Source organism: Phragmites australis, chromosome 3 (genome assembly GCF_958298935.1).
Source record: "Phragmites australis chromosome 3, lpPhrAust1.1, whole genome shotgun sequence".
Lineage (NCBI taxonomy): Eukaryota > Viridiplantae > Streptophyta > Magnoliopsida > Poales > Poaceae > Phragmites > Phragmites australis.
Window position 1 is genome coordinate 50405785 of NC_084923.1, and position 21316 is coordinate 50427100.

The 21316-nt window shown below is 39.1% G+C and overlaps 1 protein-coding gene across 1 annotated transcript; it reads right to left on the bottom strand.

The window, feature by feature from the left end:
- Positions 1-1451: 1451 nt before the first annotated feature.
- On the bottom strand, positions 1452-19104 carry LOC133913848 (myosin-6-like). Its single transcript, XM_062357130.1, has 39 exons — positions 18653-19104; positions 18321-18458; positions 17212-17355; positions 16532-16677; positions 16288-16444; positions 15974-16032; positions 15707-15866; positions 15074-15223; positions 14843-14979; positions 14607-14753; positions 14398-14499; positions 13326-13383; positions 13105-13206; positions 12486-12523; positions 12275-12401; positions 11240-11407; positions 11030-11161; positions 10187-10296; positions 10055-10115; positions 9678-9855; positions 9367-9572; positions 8805-8924; positions 8492-8590; positions 8034-8243; positions 6663-6802; positions 6465-6573; positions 6316-6351; positions 6179-6235; positions 5913-6083; positions 5614-5763; positions 4640-4813; positions 4225-4329; positions 4076-4146; positions 3898-3997; positions 3347-3403; positions 2994-3050; positions 2765-2845; positions 2255-2340; positions 1452-2175 (listed from the first exon to the last, which is right to left on the bottom strand). Exons 1-39 carry the CDS (start codon positions 18653-18655, stop codon positions 2061-2063), a joined length of 4461 nt encoding a protein of 1486 aa, XP_062213114.1. The 5' UTR covers positions 18656-19104; the 3' UTR covers positions 1452-2060.
- Positions 19105-21316: the final 2212 nt, after the last annotated feature.

The following is a 21316-nucleotide window of genomic DNA, read 5'->3' on the forward strand; positions in this document are numbered from 1 at the left end:
CTTTGCTTGTTTGTTTTGTTGTCTTCTCCTAGTTTTTTTTAAGTCACATTTTCTTTCTTCTAGACTAAGATTGCTATTTATTTTAGATTTCGGTAGAAGTTTTTAATTGCCCGATTCACCCCCCCCCCCCCGCCACATCTTAGTCCATTCGATTCTTTCAGTGTGGTTGTTTGCTGGTTACCTTAGGGGTGATCTAATGTTTTGTAGTTAGGCGTCGATCAAAGCTTTGTGCTTTTGGTTTGATCTATAAGCTGAAGTTCCCAGTGGTGACTTGTTCTCCCTTTATTTCGGTTATGGTTGTCTGTTAGTGATCTTTTATTGGCTTTCAATAAAAGCCAAGTACTCTTTTCTAAAAAAAATTAAAGCAATTAATTGAGGCAGAAATCAATCAAACAGATCCAGGGGGGTGGGGACCGGAGTATGCTGCTTGCTGAAATGAGAAGAGGAACTCACAGCTCCATGAGATCCATTTCCCTTCTCTTGCTTGGGGAAGACATGGCCGCTTGCTTGCTGCTTTCTTTGGGCTTCTTCTTTCTCCGGCTTCTAGGGTCTCGAATAAAAGTTCAGAGAACAGTTGAGATAAGTTAATCTGTGAAATAATTAATGGAGGAGTATTTCTCTGGTATAGCAAAAGATAAGGGTATGGTTATATGCACCGCACCATACAATTAAGTAGGTCCAAGATCGATCGATCATTTCCTTGTGAGAATAATTATGCAACTTGTTCCTCAACGTACAGGAGGAAAAGGATGAAGTGTGGCACGACAAAGACGGAACCTTTTGTATGTATGTACGCATGCGCATGCATTTGAGCAGACCAACCATACAATTAAGTTGGTTGATATTCGTACCTAGCAGTTGATGGCGACAAAGGAGATTTCGTATTTTTTTCATTTTCAAGTCAAACGTAAATCTGTTCTACAACTAAATGAACGTAGAATAAACGGTTAGAAAAGCTTATCTTCTTCTTCCACCGGTAGCCCCTCTCCTCCCTCTCATTTTTCTCCCTCCTATCTCTCTTCTATAGGGAACTTAGGCACGATCTCTCTTATATATCCTCAACATATACGATCAAACGTAATATTATTCCCGTGAGTGGTCGGAATTAGACCTTTCTAAACAGGAACCAACTCAAACTAGATCACATGTGAGAGATGCACCATTCATTACCCATAAGTTTAGCCTGAAATAATTGCAATTTCCTCCAGCTTGCCAAAACAAATGGCAGCTGCTCTCCACGGGAACATTAATTCCAACACATGAATCAGCAATTTGTAGTGGCAGGAAAAATTTAGCTACACATGAATCAGCCACAATGTTATATTTTGTAACGAGAAAAAAAACATACTTCTTAAAACAAAGATACGTAACTCTTATGAGTATTTTAGAAGAAAAAAATCACAGGTAAGGTTTTACCGTGATAGTTGCAGAAAATCTAGATTTCTGGCTGGTCCTACTTAACCTCATGTTTTATTATCACAGCGTTTCACAAATCTCCAGAGAGATTATTTTATCTGACAATTCAATACAACAAATGGAGTGGATGTCTTGAACAAAATGATTTCCTTCAACAAATGTATTCACATGATTCTCGAGCTCTGGACAATAACAGTGCTCTCTACATACCTTTGCCTACAATGAACGAATGGTATTCTACCTATCATGTGGACATGGAGTTTCGGGAGGGCACAAAAAATGTTCTTCCCAACCCAGCTCGGCAGCCGGAAAGGGGAAAAAATAAATTACACCAACCTAGAGCTATAAAATGAAATAATTGATTTACAAGGACCAGCTGGGGAAGTGTAAAGATCAGAAAAAGGAGAACGCAAACCTATATCTGAATTTACAACAGCCAAGGGTGCAAGGATACAACATTCTAGAACTGCGCGTAGCACAGATGGCCAGAGTTGTGTTGTTACGCCCAGGCCGCCCGCGCTTGAGCCCTGCTCGATGCAGGTTTTCTCACCTTTGTGCAGGATCTCCTCCTGTATTTCTTTCAAAAAAATAGGATACAACATTCTATCTTCTGGAGGCTAGCGTTTTCTTCTCTCGGAGAGAATTCAGCTTTTCAAGAACTGGAAAGCGGCATTGTCAAGGAGTTCTTGCGGTGGAGTGACATTCTGAAATTCCTTGGCCTCCATAGAATTGGCTATCTCCTCCAGCGATAAAGGCATGCTGTGGCAGGAAACAAGGGAATTTCAAATACAAGATCTTACGATGTATTCAAGCATGATGTTCACCTCCACACGTTTACCTTGCTTCTTCATCTAGTAAAAAGGTACTGTCTGAAGTGGCCTGGCCAGATCCCACATTCATCATTTTTCTCATCTCATCAAGGACCTACAGTCAAGGAAGAATGAGTTAATTTTGCACCCTGATTCTCCGTATGAAGTCATCTCAACCATTCAATATTTTAGACTGAATGGCCTCTCTCATAGAGCAGGGAACTATAAATTCAGACCACAATGTAAAGCATCCAACCATGTGGAAGGGAACAATGTGTTGCATATACAACATATAAAAAAGTCATAATCTTGCTTTGGTATCACAAAAGGATGTTATTTTGTCAGCCAAACCAACACATATGTCTGAAATTAAAATTTCCGTCTTTTGGGGTGGTGTTGTAATTGGTGGTTCACCTGTCTGGGCTTATTCTCTCCTTTTTAATACAATAGGCAGCTCTCCTGCCGGTTCATAAAAAAAAGAAATTAAAATTTCCCAGACAGGGAATACATGAATCTAAAATAAGACATCTGGTAGTTACCTCTTCAGACACACTTTCAGTATTATATTTGTCATCCCAGTATTGTGTGCATATTTTGTAAAGCTGTTGAACACTCAATACCTGCATATGTAAATCAACATACTTTAGGTAAGATGCATGCAAGTTTTTTTATTCGTATGTGTGCTGTCGATTATCTTTTTTTGGGAGTGCTTGTCATTGTTTTCTTTTCTTTTCCCTTGTTTGGGGGGTGGGGCGGGGGTTATCTTACCGGGCAGAGATCGTTGATTATTTCATCATATGAAATCCTGAACTTTTTGAAAATGACCTGAGAAGCAACACAAAAGGATAGTATTAAACCCCAAGTAAGATGGTGATGCCTAAAACTGGTGCAATTTTCATCTAGGTTTCACTTATGAAAGGTACCATAATAAAGAGCAAAGCAACACAGCCTTTAACTGCAAGTTCAGTCAAGCACACAACTTTTCCCCAGTTTGTAATTTAACATTAAGCCAGATGGTCTGTCAATTTTGTTGTATACAATTGAGAGCTTAAAGAACAAACCAATGTAGTTAAGATCATAAGAATACATATAAATAAAAGGGGTGTATTGAAGTTACATACCAAGAAACCAACAGCCTGGCATAAGTGTTTAAGTTCATCCAATGCAGATCCTGCATACTGTTAGTGTTTGACAGTAAGTAAAAGGAAAATAAAGGGAGGATATTAATACTGGAACTACACTATAATTCTAATGGAATATCTTTCTTTTGTTCGAGTTTTTAGACGTAAGACTATTGTCTGGCTTTATTATGGAAGCCCAAAACAATTAAAGACCCAATGAAAAGAAAATAAATCTGGGGTACCAGATAACCATGTGTCCCCTTACAAAAGTTCAAACAGACAACCGACATAAAGTCTTTCTACTGTTTTAGTTTAAACAAGAGATGTAGTAAACCAATGAAATCACACATTTCCTTCGAAGAAAAATTAATCATAGCGACATACAAGATGGTCATCTATCATCTTTTGCTAAGAGAAGGGTTTGACGTAATTTTGGGTAGAATAGACTTTCCGATATGAATATAAATTTCAAACTATTTCATAAAGTACACGAGAGGAAGATCTTACAATTGAGCACCTGTCTATAGATTATAGAAAGAATTTTTAGTTACCTCTGGTTTGGCTTGTGTGCACCATGCCTCAAGTTCGTCCAACCCTTGTTTCACGTATTCTCCATTGCTAAAAGAACAGCACTCACGGCGCACGAGAAGACTAGAACATAGTTACAGGAGAAGAAAAACTTGTTAGAGGAAAACTGTTGCATGCTGAAGTATAGACACAAAAAGTTACCTATTGAAGAGTAGAGCGTTAATAAATGAGAAAATCTGTGTAAAGATCTTCTGAGCAAATATTGTTGGGACCTAGAATTTCAGCATAATGATCAGACGTCAGGACACCATGTAACCAAATGCAATGCAGGTACACAAACTAACACTTACACAATTTTCTTGCAAAATTTTCAAGAGATCATTCAAATGGTTGACTATCATCTGCCAATTGCTACCTTGATCTATCATCAAACCAGATTTTGCATTTCTTGGTGCCTGGAGGATCAATAAGGACATAAGAATGACATTAGACTACCTTGATCTGTCCAATTTCTTCAAGGTGCGCTCAGAGTGTTCAGTACTTAAGTGGTAATGACAAGTTGTCGACTATAAGATAGTAGCTAAAATCGGTCATCTAAGTTAAAATCAGCTTAGTATTCCAATTTTGCTACTTTCAATCCTAGCTTGGTGAACCTAGATTGCTGATATGTCGTGCTTATTTTGAAACTTGCACTAATCCTGCAAGAATCATCTAAAATATGAAATAAAATTTAACCTGGAGATGACTCGTAATAGATGGGGTAACCTGAATAACAAGTGAGAGTACTGAAGATATTTCTTTCTTAACATTGTCTCGGATCATTCCATATAAGCCTTCCACAAAAGCTGTAAGTTGCTGCTTAAAAAGAAGAGCAGGATACTTGGCCTCAACTTGGCGCACAAGATCCATATCAACAGTAATATTCGAAGCGCGAAACACCTGAGGACCATATAACACCAAGGAAAACATAAATCAGGATAACCTTTTGTAATAACCCATCCAAGATTTTGACAAATTACAATTGCTAGCCTCAGGGAACACTAATTTCTTCTTATTGTAAATTAAACTAGAACATATAGTTACAAGATGATATCTACATTTCTTTTTTCTTGTACAATTTAACCCTCCCCCCCCCCCCCCCCGCCCCAAAAAAAAGCTTCTGCCCCTGGTGACAAATTATTTTACAACGTTATTATACTCATATAGCTTTCACAAAAAAAGTGTTAGAAACTAGTGGCCAAAGATGCATATTGGAGACCGTGAAAAGTTCAAAACATCAAGAAGTATTGACTGGATGAATTAATCCCCAAGGATTTTCTTCAATCTAACAACAGGCAGATCATAGGTGCAGCATGTATAGATCATACAACACAATGTAGGAGGATGAGCCTAAATTTTCTTATTGCCTTATTCATATGTTTCTTTTTACCAACTCCACTCCCTTAGAGCTACCCTGTCATACAAAAGTATTCTTATGTTCCAGACGTAATGAAGAGATCTGCATGATCCACAAATTCTGCTTCTAACCGCAAGCTTATTAGATTGTGGTAACAGCATGTTATATTCAATATTTTCAGACTCAAGTTCAATGGATTAGAGCCTAGGAATGGTACTTTTAGAACTACTAGTATATATCCACACTAGAGTAGACATTACCAATTTCATCTTGAAAACAGCTTAACGGTTTGCTCAGCTAAAATGCAAAATATATCATCCAATGACAGAGTTCCGTGGCATACCATCCTCCCAAGGAATGATGTCTGAGTCTGTGGTCTTTTCAATGGAGTTCTTCCAGATGAGCCAGGAGGTTTGAGACTCTTTTGTAGTATAATCAATAAAGATGATGAATTTGACAACCAGTATGCAAGATCAGCATTGCTCTCTTGTTTCTGACAAACACATCATGTAACATTTTTTTAAGGTAACATAAATTGAGTATTAAAGAAAGAGGACAGAATCACTCTATGATTTAGGTAACTAAGTATATCACAAAATCAGAACATGAAGCATTCAGGCTTGGAACACTAGAAAGAAATACCTGCATCGCATAACTAAAAATCTGAATAAGTCGATCGAAAACATTTGTTTTGTCTGTCTCAAAAATCCTCCAATGAAGAAGGCATTTGTATATGGTTATTGCAGCAACTGGCTTTCCTTCACTAAATCCAACATTTTCAACAATGCAATTTATCAGTGCTTCGACACTCTCCTGGAAGGAAAGTAGAAAAAAAATCATAATTTGATTATTTCACTAAATATTTATTAAATGCTTCTAGATATTGAGTATCAGCCAAGTAAATATACATTATGTCTCTCAATGTAGGATCTCCTCCCGAATTCCATAGGAGTGCCATGAGGTGTCTGGAGAGATAATTCCATTAGGTTTAAAAACGAGAAAAGATTGAATTTTCTACACCAAATATAAGATCGATGCTCCAGACCTGTTCGTCAACATGTAGGCTTCCGTTAGCCAAATTCTGCAAAGTTGCAAACACTCAGAAGCATAAGGATATGTATAGATCAAAGCTCCATCTTGTTACTAAAATATGAGCTCCATCTTGAAAGAGAGAGAGAGAGAGAGAGAGATTACTGATTTCCGATGCATGTTAAGCAAAGGCATATTATCGGGTCTTGTTTTCATAGCCTGCTGCCGGAGAACATGGTTTTCTGCTTCCGTACTAGTCAGCTTTTCTTGAAGGCTAGTCATGGCAACAATTAAAACATGTAACGTCAGATAACTCGACAGATAACATCCACATATTTATATTAAGCAACATGAAATAAGAACCTTTGCATTGTGTTCTTCAGTTCATTTATCTTGGACTCGGCATTCATGGCTTTATTGAGCAACTCTTCCCTGACTTTCTCTCTTTCTTCAAACTTCTGATGTGTTTCCTGAACTTTTGCCTCAAAGGAGGACACCAGTGTCTGTAAGTTAAAAGAGAACCATATCATTTCCTTTGTTGAGGCCACAAACATTAAATGGATAGCACGTGGATTCCTGATATTTACTTCTCTTTTTTCCTGAACGAGAACTGTGGGGGAGTTCCTCACAGCAGATAGTATATTAATAGTATAGGCAGGAGTACAAGGTCAACAAGACTAGAAAAAATGTACAGTTGTCAACAAGACCTGAAAGGTGTAATGAGAGTCCAAAAGGACCAATGTAAAGAGAAACTAAAAAGAACATCCATATTCAGGTTATACTAACGGTATGGATAGGCCATAAACAGCTAACATTTTTTATTTAGAAAACTGAAGCTACTAGACTGATTTACATCTAAGATATGCACATACTATATCCGTTTCAAATTGTCCAGTTTAATGAGGTGCATTATTTCAAAATTGTCAATCATTTAGAAAATCAACACTGTAGTTATTGCAGTTTTTCCATGTGGACTTGTTTAAATACATCAGTCGGTAGGGGTAAGCATAGTCCAATTTCATTAACTTCTTTGATTTTGTGCCTCCTTGGTCTGTGCTTATAAGGTAATTGGACAACTATTTCTGAAACGGAGTAACATTATATTATTTGTTTGGTGCTATGGTGTATCCCAGTGGTGTTTCTAGGTGTGTTGTTGCTCTGAGATGTTGAGGTGGCCTCTCCATCAGTATGTCCTACCGGGATTCGTGTTGATGTTTCTAATTCATCTTATGGTGTGTCCCCCTCAGTACGGTGTATTCTCTTCTACTTGAAATGAATGGCAGAGCTCCTGTCCATTAGTTTCAAGAAAAAACATTACATTATTTGCAGATTGTAAAAGAAAATGACAGTGATATTCATCTCTATTTATGGTTCACTTGATATCGAAAACTACTATTATTGCTACTAGTACTATATTACTATTTTTTTCTTTCTTTCTCTTTGGTTTGTGTGGATCGTGTCGGGTTTCATCTCTAGTCTACACCAACCTTGTTGGGACTAAAGGCTTTGTTTTTGTTGGATAGGATTAAGTATTCGTTAGTACCTAGCAAGCTTTAAGAGTTTACAAGCTAGATTAGTATTCTTCTATGACACTTTCATTTGCATTTGTTCATATTTTAATGCTGATAGGATTAAGGATTCATTAATACCTAGAAAGCTTTAAGAGTTTATAAGCTAATTTTGTGTTCTTTTATGACACTCCATTTGAATCTGTTTATCCTTTTATGTTGATACCTTGAGCCTCTCATTTTCAGTAGTAAGCTCATTAACTAGACTTGTATCGACATGGATCTCTGGCACTAAAGCAGCTTTCTCCGATGCTGCTTTGGAAGCTTCTTGTTCCCTTTTTAACAGATCTTTTGTGTCCTTGAGTTGCAATTGCAATTCCTGCAATTGCAATTGGACCTTTTTATTTTCTTGTGTCTTGGCTTCTTCCATATCAGCCTGCAAATACAAAACATGCATAACAAATTAACTGATGATCGAAATTCAAAAGTTTTCCTTTTGAAATGTAATGAGATGCATGAATGCATGATATCCTACTACTCTACTAGCATTAGAAACCTTGCAAATGCGCCAACTGTTCACACTGGTACTACGTGTAAGGTTTACATCCCTCCTCAAGGCATTCACACCAAACATAAACAAAAGTGTTGTTAAACACAGTGACAATAGGTACTATGCCAGTTTACCCTGATGCGTTTCTCCAGCTGTAGCCGCCAAGTAAGTTCCTCAACTTCCTTCTCTAGTTTACTCTTGGCAGCTTGTAGAGCACCAGTTTCTTTTGCAGCCTGAAAGTAGTGAAGAAGTGACCACGAGAAAAGAAACCAAAAGGGGGAACCAGAAACGTATACAACTGAAGAAATTGGTATTCTTAACTACTGAAAACCCGCAATTGAGGTCCAGGACAATAAAAGAATCCAACAACTCTGCAGCTAGACACCAAGGGGTAAAGGGACAAGGAACAACAAGAGAACGGACATGTTTGCAACCAGGTTCTCTTACCATTTTGAGTTTTCGGAGTTCCCTTCTGGCCATTCTTCCTCTCCAAGCACACTGAGTCGTGATTGTGGCCTTCATCAGTCTCACATACTGTGAGTGCACTAAATAACGGCGGCAGTGACTCTACAAGGAACGAAAACATCAAAAGGTAGGGTAATGAACAAGCATGGATATAGAAGCACACATGCAAGATATTGCCATAGCTGGAGCCAGACATCATCTTATCAGAATAACGCCTTAAAGAGTTTGTTTTATGGCCACCTGTCAGTGCAGAGCGCCTATGGAAATACTGAATGCCATGCATAAAAATAATTTCTAGTGTACTACAGAAAATGCTGCATTAACTCAATAGTTCTACGGTACCTATAAGGGTTTATGGTTCCTACTGTCCACATAAGAAACCATTCCAGGCAACAAAAAAGAGAGCACGAAAATGGCATTTCTCCAAAGAACAGAAATATTAACAACTTCAAACCTTATTTCATAAATGTTTATTCCCTAAATCTTTGGTGGATTACTCAAAATTAGCTACTTCGATGGAACAAAAATAAATCCTTGGAAGTACCTGAATAATCACTGCAGCTTTTGTTTGCCGGCTAAACCGGAGTTTGATGCGAGCACCCATACCACGTAGACCAGATTGGATAGTAGTTGATGCCGTACAGAGATCTACATAATTTTTCCTTGCACAATGCATACGGTAGCAGGTCTGAATTTTCAGTGAAGCTGCCTCTCTACGAAGATTTTCATAACACCTTCTTGCATTTGTTCCTTTGAAATCACAGAAGTCACTCTCACCGCTGGAAGAATGTTTCATGGGCAAAAATAGTACAAGAACAGAAGTTCTCATTTATATTTTCAAACAAGAATATGTACCCCTGCATACTGCCTGGAGTTGTGTAGCACATATTTGCAGCTGGAGGTATTTCCTGTGAGCCAGAAATGACCGAACTTTGCTTTGTATCTTTTTAGCAGAATGTCCCAAAATTTCAGTTCTTAGAGCATCTAACTCGGCCATTTGACCAGCACGGAGAAACACTTTTGTTTTTCCTATCTGTACATTTGATGTCACAAAGTGAGGCACATAAAAGGAGTAATTACAGGAATGTCTGTAAATAAACAATTTATGAGGGGATATACTTCTCATCTGTCAAATGTTAACTGCTCTTTTTAGGGGCATGGAAATAATTTATGAATGGTTCAAGAAATGGAATAAGATAACAGCATCAAAGCATTGCTCTTCTAATAATTACCTGATAGCCTGTAAGATTGGCTTTCTCAAGAAGCATCTTCGTAGCAATAACTTCATCATGACTGCCAAGGGAATTTTTTTTTTTAACACATTGGGAAGAAAAGTATAATCAGTTAGATAAATCACAGTTTACCTTCGACCCAGAACTTTGGGTTGCAGAATGCCAAATCGATTAACAAATTCATAAAATGTTCTCCTAGTAGGGTATCCCAGACAGCTAATCCTTATAGCCTCTAAAACTCCCTGTTTAAAAAGATAGCTGACATCTCACAATTCAAACAGCTAGTTCTTGTAAGATAACGGATTAAAATAATTCGTAAAATGGAGATAACTTTCAAAAGAAATTCTAAAATTCCATTAAAAAATATGTCATAAAGCAGTGGAAATGGCTGGAGCAACATCCAAATGTAGGTTATTTATATTCATTTTCGGATTCACACATGAATTAGTAACTCCTTAACAATAGTTTACTTAGAATACACTATCCTTGTAGGCTTTAGGCCAAACATAGTTATGACCTAAAATAAAACTGGTGGAATATAAACTTTTGCTGCATTTAAACCAGTAAAAAAATTCTGGAGAATATTAAACTAGTCAAAAAATTCTGGAGAATATTAAACCAGTAAAACTTGATCAAAAGGTTTGCTTAGGAACAACATTAGAAGCTTTGTATGAATAAAAGTGGTATATAGGTTACAAGTTTGGTTTCCAGCAATTTTCTCATTCCTATATATGCATACATAAAAGAATGATGGTGTTTCAATTGGTCCTGTGTTCACATGAAGATGTATTTCCAATTAAAATAAGTAAATGGTCCACTCTGTTATCCGTGCTAATATTAAGCATAGTTCCGACAGAGTGAAAATATAGACAAAGAGATTAGTTTACTGCAGTTGCCACCAGACATCTTTTGGACAGCATGTTCATATCTGCATGTTTAATTAATACAAAGAACGTGAAATTGCACACATCTTACCCCACAACGAAGCTGCTGGAGAACATTACTGTTCTCAAATATTGCTGGCTTCAGAACATTATTAGGTTTTATGCACCGGATGTAGTGTGGTTCTGTTGCACTCAGAGTTTCTAGTAGAGACTGTAATTGTTGCTGCAATATCATGCAAAAATTAAGAGTCAATACAAAAAAGAAATGAATGGAATAGAGTAAAAGAAACCATGTTTTTACCTTGAAGTTTGATCCAATCGAAGTAAACTTTGTGGATTTTGTTGATTCTTCACATGGTGGAAAAAGACTTGAAACAAATGAACATTTTGAGGCATTTAACAAGGCTTGATGTTCATTTACAGCATAATCTATGTTTTTATCTAAGAAAAGGTCTGTTTGATACGTGACCTGAAAAATAAGATATGCATTAAGTTGCACTCGTTAACTATGTAAATAATCAGTTCGAGTGAAGCACCAACAAACAAACATGAACAATAAACTAATGGCTCTCCTGACCAGAATACAAAATTGGTGGAGCATTTGTTCCATGTTGTTAGAATTAAGTTTCATGCACAGAACAATTTACCCAAAAGCTTAAGCGATTGCAGAAAAGTGGGCAATAAAATTCTGCACTCCTCACGTCTAGGCTCCACAAGGCCTACAACACGGACTATTATGATTTTTTTTTTTTAAAAAAATAACTGTGCTAGCCAAACTCACAACATCTTGGCCCTAATACCATATTAAGTTTCATGTCCCAACCAGTTCACACAAAAGCTTAAGGTTTTTGTGATCGGCTAAATACTTACCCCTATATGCAACATTTTAATTGATTTGCAGTTGTAGATTATTGAAAAAGGACAAAGTTTTAGTTAGAACAAACAACGTCTACTAGTGTACAGAATTCTACTGGTATTCACATACTAATAAAAAGTTGGGAATTACAAAGTAGCTAAATATTATTGACCCTGACGTACACGAGCATATTAAGGTGAAGCTATCCATACACATCGAAGATGATCCTAGTATTTTATTAACAAATTCCTTCGCAAAAGAAGAAGAAGAGAGTATCGTATCAACAAATGCAGTGAGTAAGCAAATTTGTATCACAGCTACATATGTTTTCATTAGTGTTCATGTATAACCGCAAATCCCTAGATATGCCACACTGAGAGTTAAAATTTCCAGTATAGGCAGACCACATTTTTACTATCTTGAAAATAAAGCCCAAAAGAACCTTAATACTTAAATGTAAATCAAGAACATGTTACCTACATTGCCAGCATAGTGATGAATAGTGAAATTGGACCGTGAAAATTTGGGTTTACTGAAGTGTGGGTTGTCTTTAAATTTTTGATATAGCTTCTCAGCAAATGTCTCATGGGTTGAATTTCGCAACATGCTGAAGCATATGAGAAAGATATTGTTAGAAGACCTCGGATTCTGATGAAATAAAAGGACACATCTACAATTTATTCGCATATACCATGTCTCATCCAAAAGAGAAATTATTCCCCCAGGTTTCTGCATCAAACAAATTAGAACAATAAATAAGTTTTCATTGCATGACCAAACCACAGAATGGGCTGAACGTTGCAATGCTATCTATGGCTAAACAATGGCTATTAAGAATGCAGGAAACAAAATCAAGTAGGCAGCAGGTATACAAACATATTATCCAAGAATAAATTTCTGATTCAATATTCAAATGGAGACAAAAGGAGGGAAGGAATAAAAGATGGGCCGTTAAAGTGAAATGTAAATACGGCATGGAAAGATATTGTGATTGATACTGTTAGCATCCCAGTATACAAGAGATTATTCAAAAGTAGTTGGCAATTAGCTCAGTTTGCATGTACTAGATCCCCCTTTATGGATAAATCCACGATATGCCACTGAATCCCTAATATGCTATCCATTGTGAGGATGACATGTGGGACCTAAATCCACATGTCATTGACATAACGATGACATATAAAGAACATGACAAGTTATTCGGTAGCAAATCGTGGAATCTCCCCTGCTTTATAGCTGCCTACATTTTTTAACATGTGCCAAAGTGGTAAAAAAATCAGACTTTGCAACAGAAATCTTAATTTCTTCACCTTCTCAATCAGATCAAGAATTTCTTGGTTGTCCACAAATTGGATGTAACTCCAGTCAATTTCTTCTTTCGTGTACTCTTCCTGCTCCATCTTAAATACATGCTGCTCATGGGAGTTTGGGACATATATTGGTTAGAAAAGGACTTAAAGCTAAACTGGTAGAATAACCTTAAAAAACCAGATTGAAACTAGTCTGCAAAGGAGGATTTCCATTTTGTAACCTGATTAAAGTGCTGCTGGAGCTTCTCATTAGTTAGATTGATGCAAAATTGCTCAAAGCTGCAGAATATCAAAATGTCAACATGGAAGAATTACCTTCTTTCAAACGTAATATGTAAGAATCAAGGACATCAATCAACAAGAAGGTTAGCAAAACGCACATATCAGTATAATATTAATTCTTTTAAGCAACAAGTTGTTTCCCTTCTTATTCCTGAAATGGTTTCTTTTTAGTGCTGATGAAACAATTGTAATACCCGGTCCAACTTTGGCCCAGGGAGACCTGCTATTTGTGCAGATTGATGAGTGTTTGTGCTTGTGGAATCATCTTTATCAAATTGATTAACATTTTTTAGACAAAGCAAAGAAAAAAGCTTTAGAACTGGTTTGTTTGTGCAGTTTGGACATATCTAATTGTTACAAGTTACAACAATCCTCATAACACCAAAATCACATGTCACTACGAAACACACAATTTACATTCTCATCTGGAAAACAACTACATTAGTTCTATGTAAAAGGTAAATATGATGATCAACTCTTGTATTGTGCATTACATGTCTACAATTGATAAAGGTCAACAGGTATGGAGGATTGCATACACTTGTACATGTGATCCTCTAGTATTCGGTAACCTCAATCATTAATCAAGATTTCGTCTTGAAAAAGGGGATAACCCAAAGCACCATTGCACTACTTGATTTCTATGATAGTCCTTGATCAAAATTGAATCTTTCATGAGTGATCAGCCTTGCGCTGAGACTATGTAATAATGAACTCGGGTATGTGCATCGCGTGATGCAGCGCCCGGAATTGATTTTCCATTATCTTAAACAAAAATCAAATTTGAGTATAGGTTGCATATATTTTGCTCCCAGATGTAGAAAACCCTTGATTTCTACCCTAAAATCTGATTAGTTTCCACGTGATCATGCCTGATGACCAGAGCTTATGCTCCCAAAGCATAATCAGTTAAGTGCATCATACATGAATGGTAAAGTCCATCTCCCAAGACTCCTATAAGAATGTGAACATAAGTAACAGATTAAATGCAAAAGCATACCAGTTAAGCACCTGTTTGTCAAGAAACTTTCGAAACCATAAATGTCCAGCACACCAATCAAAATCTTTGAATCAGGATCTTGACCAATTGAACTATTGATTTTATTTACAAGCCTGTAAAAGTGAAAGGTGCAATTTTCATAAGTGATTTTTCTACACCAGGTAATACAAAATATAGCAGCATAAGAAAGATATTTCAAAATGATGGCTATCAAACTTACCAATCAAACAAACGCGAGTAAACTATCCTAGCCAATGCATCTCTGCTCAGAGCTGCAGCTCGTGGATCCAAATTTTTCGTAATACTCTCCCCACGAGTTGCCATAACACGCTTGCACAAAGATTCCTCGAGACCCGTTTCATCACACCTGCAGAATGTTGCCGGTACATCGTATAAGGGATGGAAAAAGGAACTTTTGGTAAATTTACTAAACCAAAGGACTATGTAAATAAATACATGAAAAGCTCAGCTGCTGTCCTAAGATGGAACTGGGATTTCCCATCTTTGGGTATAGAAGAATCTGCTTCACTTCCTTCTGCAAATTCCACATTACCCAAATGAAGAATAGCAGCTACAACTCTAAATATCGCATCCTGAAAGACATGCCAACGAAATTATGTAAAAGACTGTTCCTCTGCTAGCAGAACCTTGATCTTTTCTTGATTGCTTGCAAAACCTGACCCTTACCTGTTCATCAGAACTGATACCTACAATACCCATAGCTCTTCTGGTTTCTATGTATTCTTTGGAGTCATCCAGTCCATCAAGTGTAATACAATTAGATTGGTTGAGATAGTGAAATGATCTGGCTTCTTCCAATTTATATTTCTTGCAATCCTGATAGGCATACTCACATTTCAAAGCTATAAACAAAAGAGCTACATATAATGTAAAGAGAAATAAAAAAAAATCTAAGAAACATTCAATCCAGAAAAGGCACATCAGAGGATACAGAAAAATAATGATAAGCAAATTACACTTGAAAGATTTAGATTTGCTAATCTACACTTTCTCAGCAGCTAGCTAACCATTTCCTGCAGAACAACTGATACAGTAATCTGGCATCTCAAATAGACAAATTTACTTCCAAGGAATAATGGAATATATCACACTATCTTTTTTCTTGAACTGGTTTAAGCTTACTTTACAGTTTCTTGACAGTTTACGCAAATTTCTTCAGTTTTTACAATGTGGAAGAGAATCAGTGCCAGACTTTCGTTATAAAACCGGCTGTAAAAATCTAATCAAACAAAAACAATAGTTCTAAAATGATATTACAACAAAATTTCATAAAAGTAGTCATAGAGAGCATGCTCTTACTTCTGGTGGTGCAGCACATAGCATGTAAAAGCAGTGATAGTTTCTTTCGGGATCAGATATTTGACACACGCGTGATCTTTCCAGAAGATAGGTCCTTATAGCAGCTCCTGATATCTTCCCGTTCTCGTCAAATTGAATCTCAACAAATTTTCCAAAACGACTGTAAAATCAAGGAAGGTAAGTTGTAAAACCGAGATCAGAAAGTTATATAAGCGATTTAATAACAACCCAAAAATGTGAAGGAAGGATGATGCATTATTTCATTACCTTGAATTATTATTCCTGACAGTTTTTGCATTGCCAAATGCCTCAAGAACCGGGTTGGACTGTGTCAGACAAGTAGGCAAATTAGAAATATATGTAAATGATGTACTAGTACTTCTTAAGGCTAAGAAGAAAATTCATTGGATAATTCGACACACAAATATTCCTGATAAATGAGGTGCCTGAATTGACTCCAATCAAAATGTTTTCATTACAACCCAGACACACCACCTTTTCTGGTTCTTAGGTAGCCTATAATACTTCTGCTACCACCAAACGAAAAGAACACCAATGTAAAGTGCCTGTGAAAAACACACCTCCAGGATCTGTTGTTGCACTGACCTTCCTTCAGCTTGAGCTTTACCACCCATAAAAGCAAGATATTGCATAAGCATTTTAGTGCTTTCTGTCTTTCCAGCTCCACTCTCTCCACTCACTAATATTGCTTGGCTTATACGATCATTGATCATAAGTCTGGACAGAGGGAACATAGGGTACTTAACTATGATTCATATGTGAGAATGTGACATCTTTAAAGATCTTTGTGTGAGGAAAACACACCTATACGAACGGTCAGCGATCGCAAATGGATGGGGACTCAGCTCACCAAACTCTGCTCCTTTGTAAATTCCCATCATGTGGTTGTTATAGAGATGAGGAAGTCTTTGGAATGGATTAACAGCTATTAAAATATTCCCAGTATAAGTCTGGAAGAACAATTTAATCCATTAGAGAATCTGCAAAAGCATGGATAAGGTCGCAAAATTGCAAACTCCTATAAAATACAGAAATACTAAAAGAACTAGTATTTCTTGGAAACTGATGATCACCCCCCCCCCCTATATACTACATTGGACTGGTGTCAAGAGTCACCACCTCCCCACAATCTATTAAGACTCATGTTTCGAGCCATTGTTAAAAAAAAAGACTAGTCACACCTTTGTTCAAAATAAAAGGTAGACAATTGAGATCTGCATGTGGTAATTAGGATCCCTGAGAAGGGTATAGTGAGCACAGCATAGTCAATTGAGGAGGTATAAAATGAGCATGTACTGGTGGCATCAGCTCACAAAAGAAAATTGTGTACGTAATGAAAGTCTCTAGAATGTAAACATCATATGACCTATTTATTCACAAATAAACACAACACGATCAAATGCCACAATAAGATTGAGACAGCATAAAGAGGTACCAATTAAAATGCTCTGTGCATTTGGATGATGTATCGTGACTCAACTTACGTATATTTCATTTAGCGCGTATCTAGACTTTAGGTTCTGAAGCACTCCTGGTTCATGTAAATACGCTAGCCTTGTCATATCCTCTACACCACCGCGTGGAGATTCTGTATCCTTGGGATAGGCACTTGACACATTAGCAGTTACCTGCAGGAGAATTGCGTCATCAAACATACTGCAGGAGAATTCTAGAGTAGGAATTTTGTTTGCACAACACAAATGGATCGGAGGTTGTAACTCTACAGCCGTTGTTTATCGATCAGGAGTAAATTATTGCCTACGTATCACCGATATTTCAGGAAGGTCGGCGTACCCGTATCCGATACGGCGGGTATCAGGAAGTATCGAAGAATTTTGATTTAAAATCAAATAATTTAATTAGCGATACGCTTCGTGTACCTCTGCCTGATACGTTTCTTCCCGTCCACCTCGAGCAGGCATGCGGCACAGTCCTCACCTGTGCTGCTGCCTGCACCTCGCGCAGCCGGCAGGAGCCCATGCCGCCGCCTAGAGCAAAAAGGCGCCAAGGAAAGTTTAATCGACGTGGGAAATGGGATGTGTAGCATCGTGGCAAGACAGGGGTTGCATTTTTGGTGTCCGGCGACGGCATGGTTGTGTACTTGTGTTGGCAGATAGAGAGACAGAGAAGGAGCAATCTCGCAGGGAAGAGGAAGAGGAGGAACCCGTGGCTGCTGTGCTGTGCTACTGCGGTCATTTTTGGTTCCACCTCTTAGAATTCCTATTGTTTATGGCTTTTTTTTACTGTTGACTGTATATTTTTTTTCTCAAATATGTAGTAAAGCTGCATATCTTTTTATTAATAAAGGTAAATAAAAACATATCTTTTACAACAACCATATCACGATCGGTAACCTAACGAAAGCATGCTAATACAAATATTAAAATAGCCTAGAGGACAGACGATCGCTAGACTGCGTAATTTAGAATTGCATATTTGTAGGCATGCTATATAGTACATTTTTATATCCATCATGCTCCTAGCCCATTTATATTTTGGTGAAATTTAAATATACATTTGTCATATCCTGAAATTTAAATATATATTTTGGTGAAGCATACTGTAGATTATTATTGCATATGTTATAACTGACCTTGTTTCCAGAGGTGCCGGTTATGACGACAAGCTGATCCCCATCGATGTCCTCCACCAAGCCATCCATCCAGGCCTCATCTGGGTCCTCAACCCACACATGAGACCCCACCACGAAGCGGCTTCTCGATGCCTTTGCCTGCAACGGAACGGAACATTCATCATTTCCTTCCTGATGCATTTGCCTGCAACCGAATGTTGCTGTTCCGCATTTGCAGGAAGATGCAGATGCAATGCAACCAAAAACGAGAGAGAGAGAGAGAGAGAGAGAGGAGATTTTCATGCATGTCTAAGAAACAAGAATTAAACCGCTATGTATTTAGGACTACAAACCATTGTTGCGATGCAAGAATCAGAATCAAATGGAGACCGGCGGCATCAAGCGCACGATGCAGCAGCAGCATCACCCCGCAGGAGGTTGAGAGATAGACCCGAGAGGGGAAATCTTCCCTCGATCGAGAGTTGCGTTGCTTTTGATGTTCCTTAATTTACTATATTTAGTACTAGACAACAGAACAAAGGAGATGACATGACTGGCTACAAATAGGAGAAAAGATCGAGACCACGTGTGAGGTGAATGCCCACACATGAATGGCATGGCATGGCATGGGCTCCTTGCCTATCACCTACCTGCTCCACAGAATGAATGGCCACACGAACCGAGTTTCCTTCATTGCTTTGCTCAGTCCTGCTCTTACTCGTGAGCGCTGGTGCCCGCGAGCCCGATGAAGAGCGAGGTCGGCGGATCAGATGTTGCTCAAGGTGTCCTTGTGCAGCTTCCCGGGACGAAGGACGTTGTGCGCCGCCGCCGAGGTTGCCCCACCTGCCGTGAAGAACCGAATAACAAGGTATGAGCAACGGAGTTGATGATGGACAGCCCCTGCCCGCTAGGGCGCGACCTGCTCACACTCCAAGCCCATGGCGACACGCGCCAAAATCGCGTCCATGGGGCACGTCGGTTCCGTCTACAGAGCAAGCAAAGAAAGGGATGGAGAATGATGGGAGTCGCAAACAGCTTGTTGAGGATATTTTGGTGTACTTGCAATGATAGGTGGGCTAGAGCTAGTCGGCTTTGGCCGGTGTTGTGTATTTGTTATCAGGCGTCCGCGGATGTACACCGACGAAAAACATGTGTACATTCATATGTGTGTTAAGGGTATCAAGTTGAATAGGTATTTTTAAAAGGCACTACAATCAATTTCAAAATAGTCTCTGCATTAAGATGGATCATATGTATTAGTTGAGATTTTTGTGGTTCTTTATGTGGAGATTTAAAATTAAATATCTCTCAATTTCAAATGTACTCGTAGATTCTATTAAGCACAAATCCAAATTCGAGTTCGAATCCTTTGATTCAAATAATCTTAGAAGGTCTCACAATCCAAGTTCAAATATTCCAAATAAAGTTGATCTGAATTCAAAATCGAAATCAAATTCAAATTCTCCAATTTGAATTATTCCAAAATCTTTTTCTTTCTCTCTTTCTTTTTCTCCTTTTATTTTTTTCTCCAAGGCCGGTTTTCTTTTCTCCTCTCTATTTCTTGGCCCGGCTCCTTTCCCTTTCTTCCTCCCACACAGCCCAGCCATGCAGGCCATCTAGTTGTCCCCTCTCTCCAGCGTGTCGCACCCGGCCCGTAACTGCGCTGGACGGCTCGCATGCGCCCGCGCACCCTCAGCCGTCCACACGTCGCTGATCCGGCCTCCGTCCCGTACGTCTTCCTCTCCGTTCTTCCTCCTCCACCTCACGTTGCATCGACTGTCGTTTCCCTCCGAGAAAATCTCCTGATCGGCTCCCCGCTTCTCCGCTCTCTCTCTTCTCTCTCGCGCGCTCTCTCTCCTCCCATACCCTGCACGCGCGACTTCCTCGCCCCACCCGCGCATAGATGGCGTAGAGCATACCCCATACTTCAGGAAACAAGGTGGGTACCGGCCGCCACCTCACCACTGACGTCCCATGACGCCAGCAACCCGCATCGCCTCTCTCCAGCTCTCCCTACCCTCTATAAATAGAGCTCGGCCGCTACCTCTCTCTTTCTCCATCTCACCTCACCCCGCGCTCTCGCCGTCACCATTGCCGCTGCTACATCCTCGCCGTCGTCGTCATGCCGTCGACTTGCTGCCGAGGATCCCTAGGAGCTCGACACCATCCTTGTGCCGCCACCCGTCCGCCGGAAGCCAACGTGAGCTGCCCGTGCAACGGAGCTGAGCCGTCCGCCGCTGCCTCTTCGACAAACCGCCAGTCACTGCGACCAACCCACCGCCGTTCGTCCTCCCATGAGCATTCTCGGCCCCTTCGTGCCCTCTTAGATAGCGTGTGGATGTGCCCGAGCCCTTTGTTGGCTAATAGTTGTGCGCCGTCGTGTGAATTGTTTCCACCACCGCGTAATCCTTGTCGCCAGCGTGCGTATGTGCCCGTGTTGCCATCGGCCATCGTGTCGTGTGCTCTAGGGTGCCCTGGGCCCCTTTCTCTTGCAGGTTGGCACCTCCTCGTGTAGGGAAGGTGTTGTTCAAATTTGCGTCGCGCTGCTGCCTTCCCTCCGGCCACCATCTGGTGCTTCCTCCACCGATGACCGCCATCGAGGAGTCCCCAGCCAAGTCCGCGTTATTCCGTAGAAGCTCGGCATGCATTTCCTATCACGAAGCTATGGTCGCGCGTGCTTCTCTGGTGAGCGGCATGCATTTCCTGTCACTCGAAGATCGTAGCTAGAGACCATATTTACGCATTCGAACAGCCTCAACAATATCCTATTAAATCTATCATCACTGTCATAACCACTATAGATATCAAATCTTGTCATTAACACATATCCTCCTATTTTTGGTAAACATGCATGTTTGCCATAAAACAATATCCTCAGTTGTACTTAAGAACAATAATAAGCAACGCATCGGCTATGCTTTATCTAAGTATTTTACCGCACACTAGGATAATATTTTTCAAGTATTGTCCGTTAATAACTTTATACAATTTCCCTCGTTACAAGATTTCTAACAAAT

Excerpts from the sequence above, each read along its gene's own strand:
- LOC133913848 (XM_062357130.1), bottom strand. Across the intron at positions 16,678-17,211 it reads ACGCGCTAAATGAAATATAC|ACTTATACTGGGAATATTTT; the intron begins GTAAGTTGAGTC and ends TTGTTCTTCCAG. Across the intron at positions 13,207-13,325 it reads TCCAGCAGCACTTTAATCAG|CATGTATTTAAGATGGAGCA; the intron begins GTTACAAAATGG and ends TCCCATGAGCAG.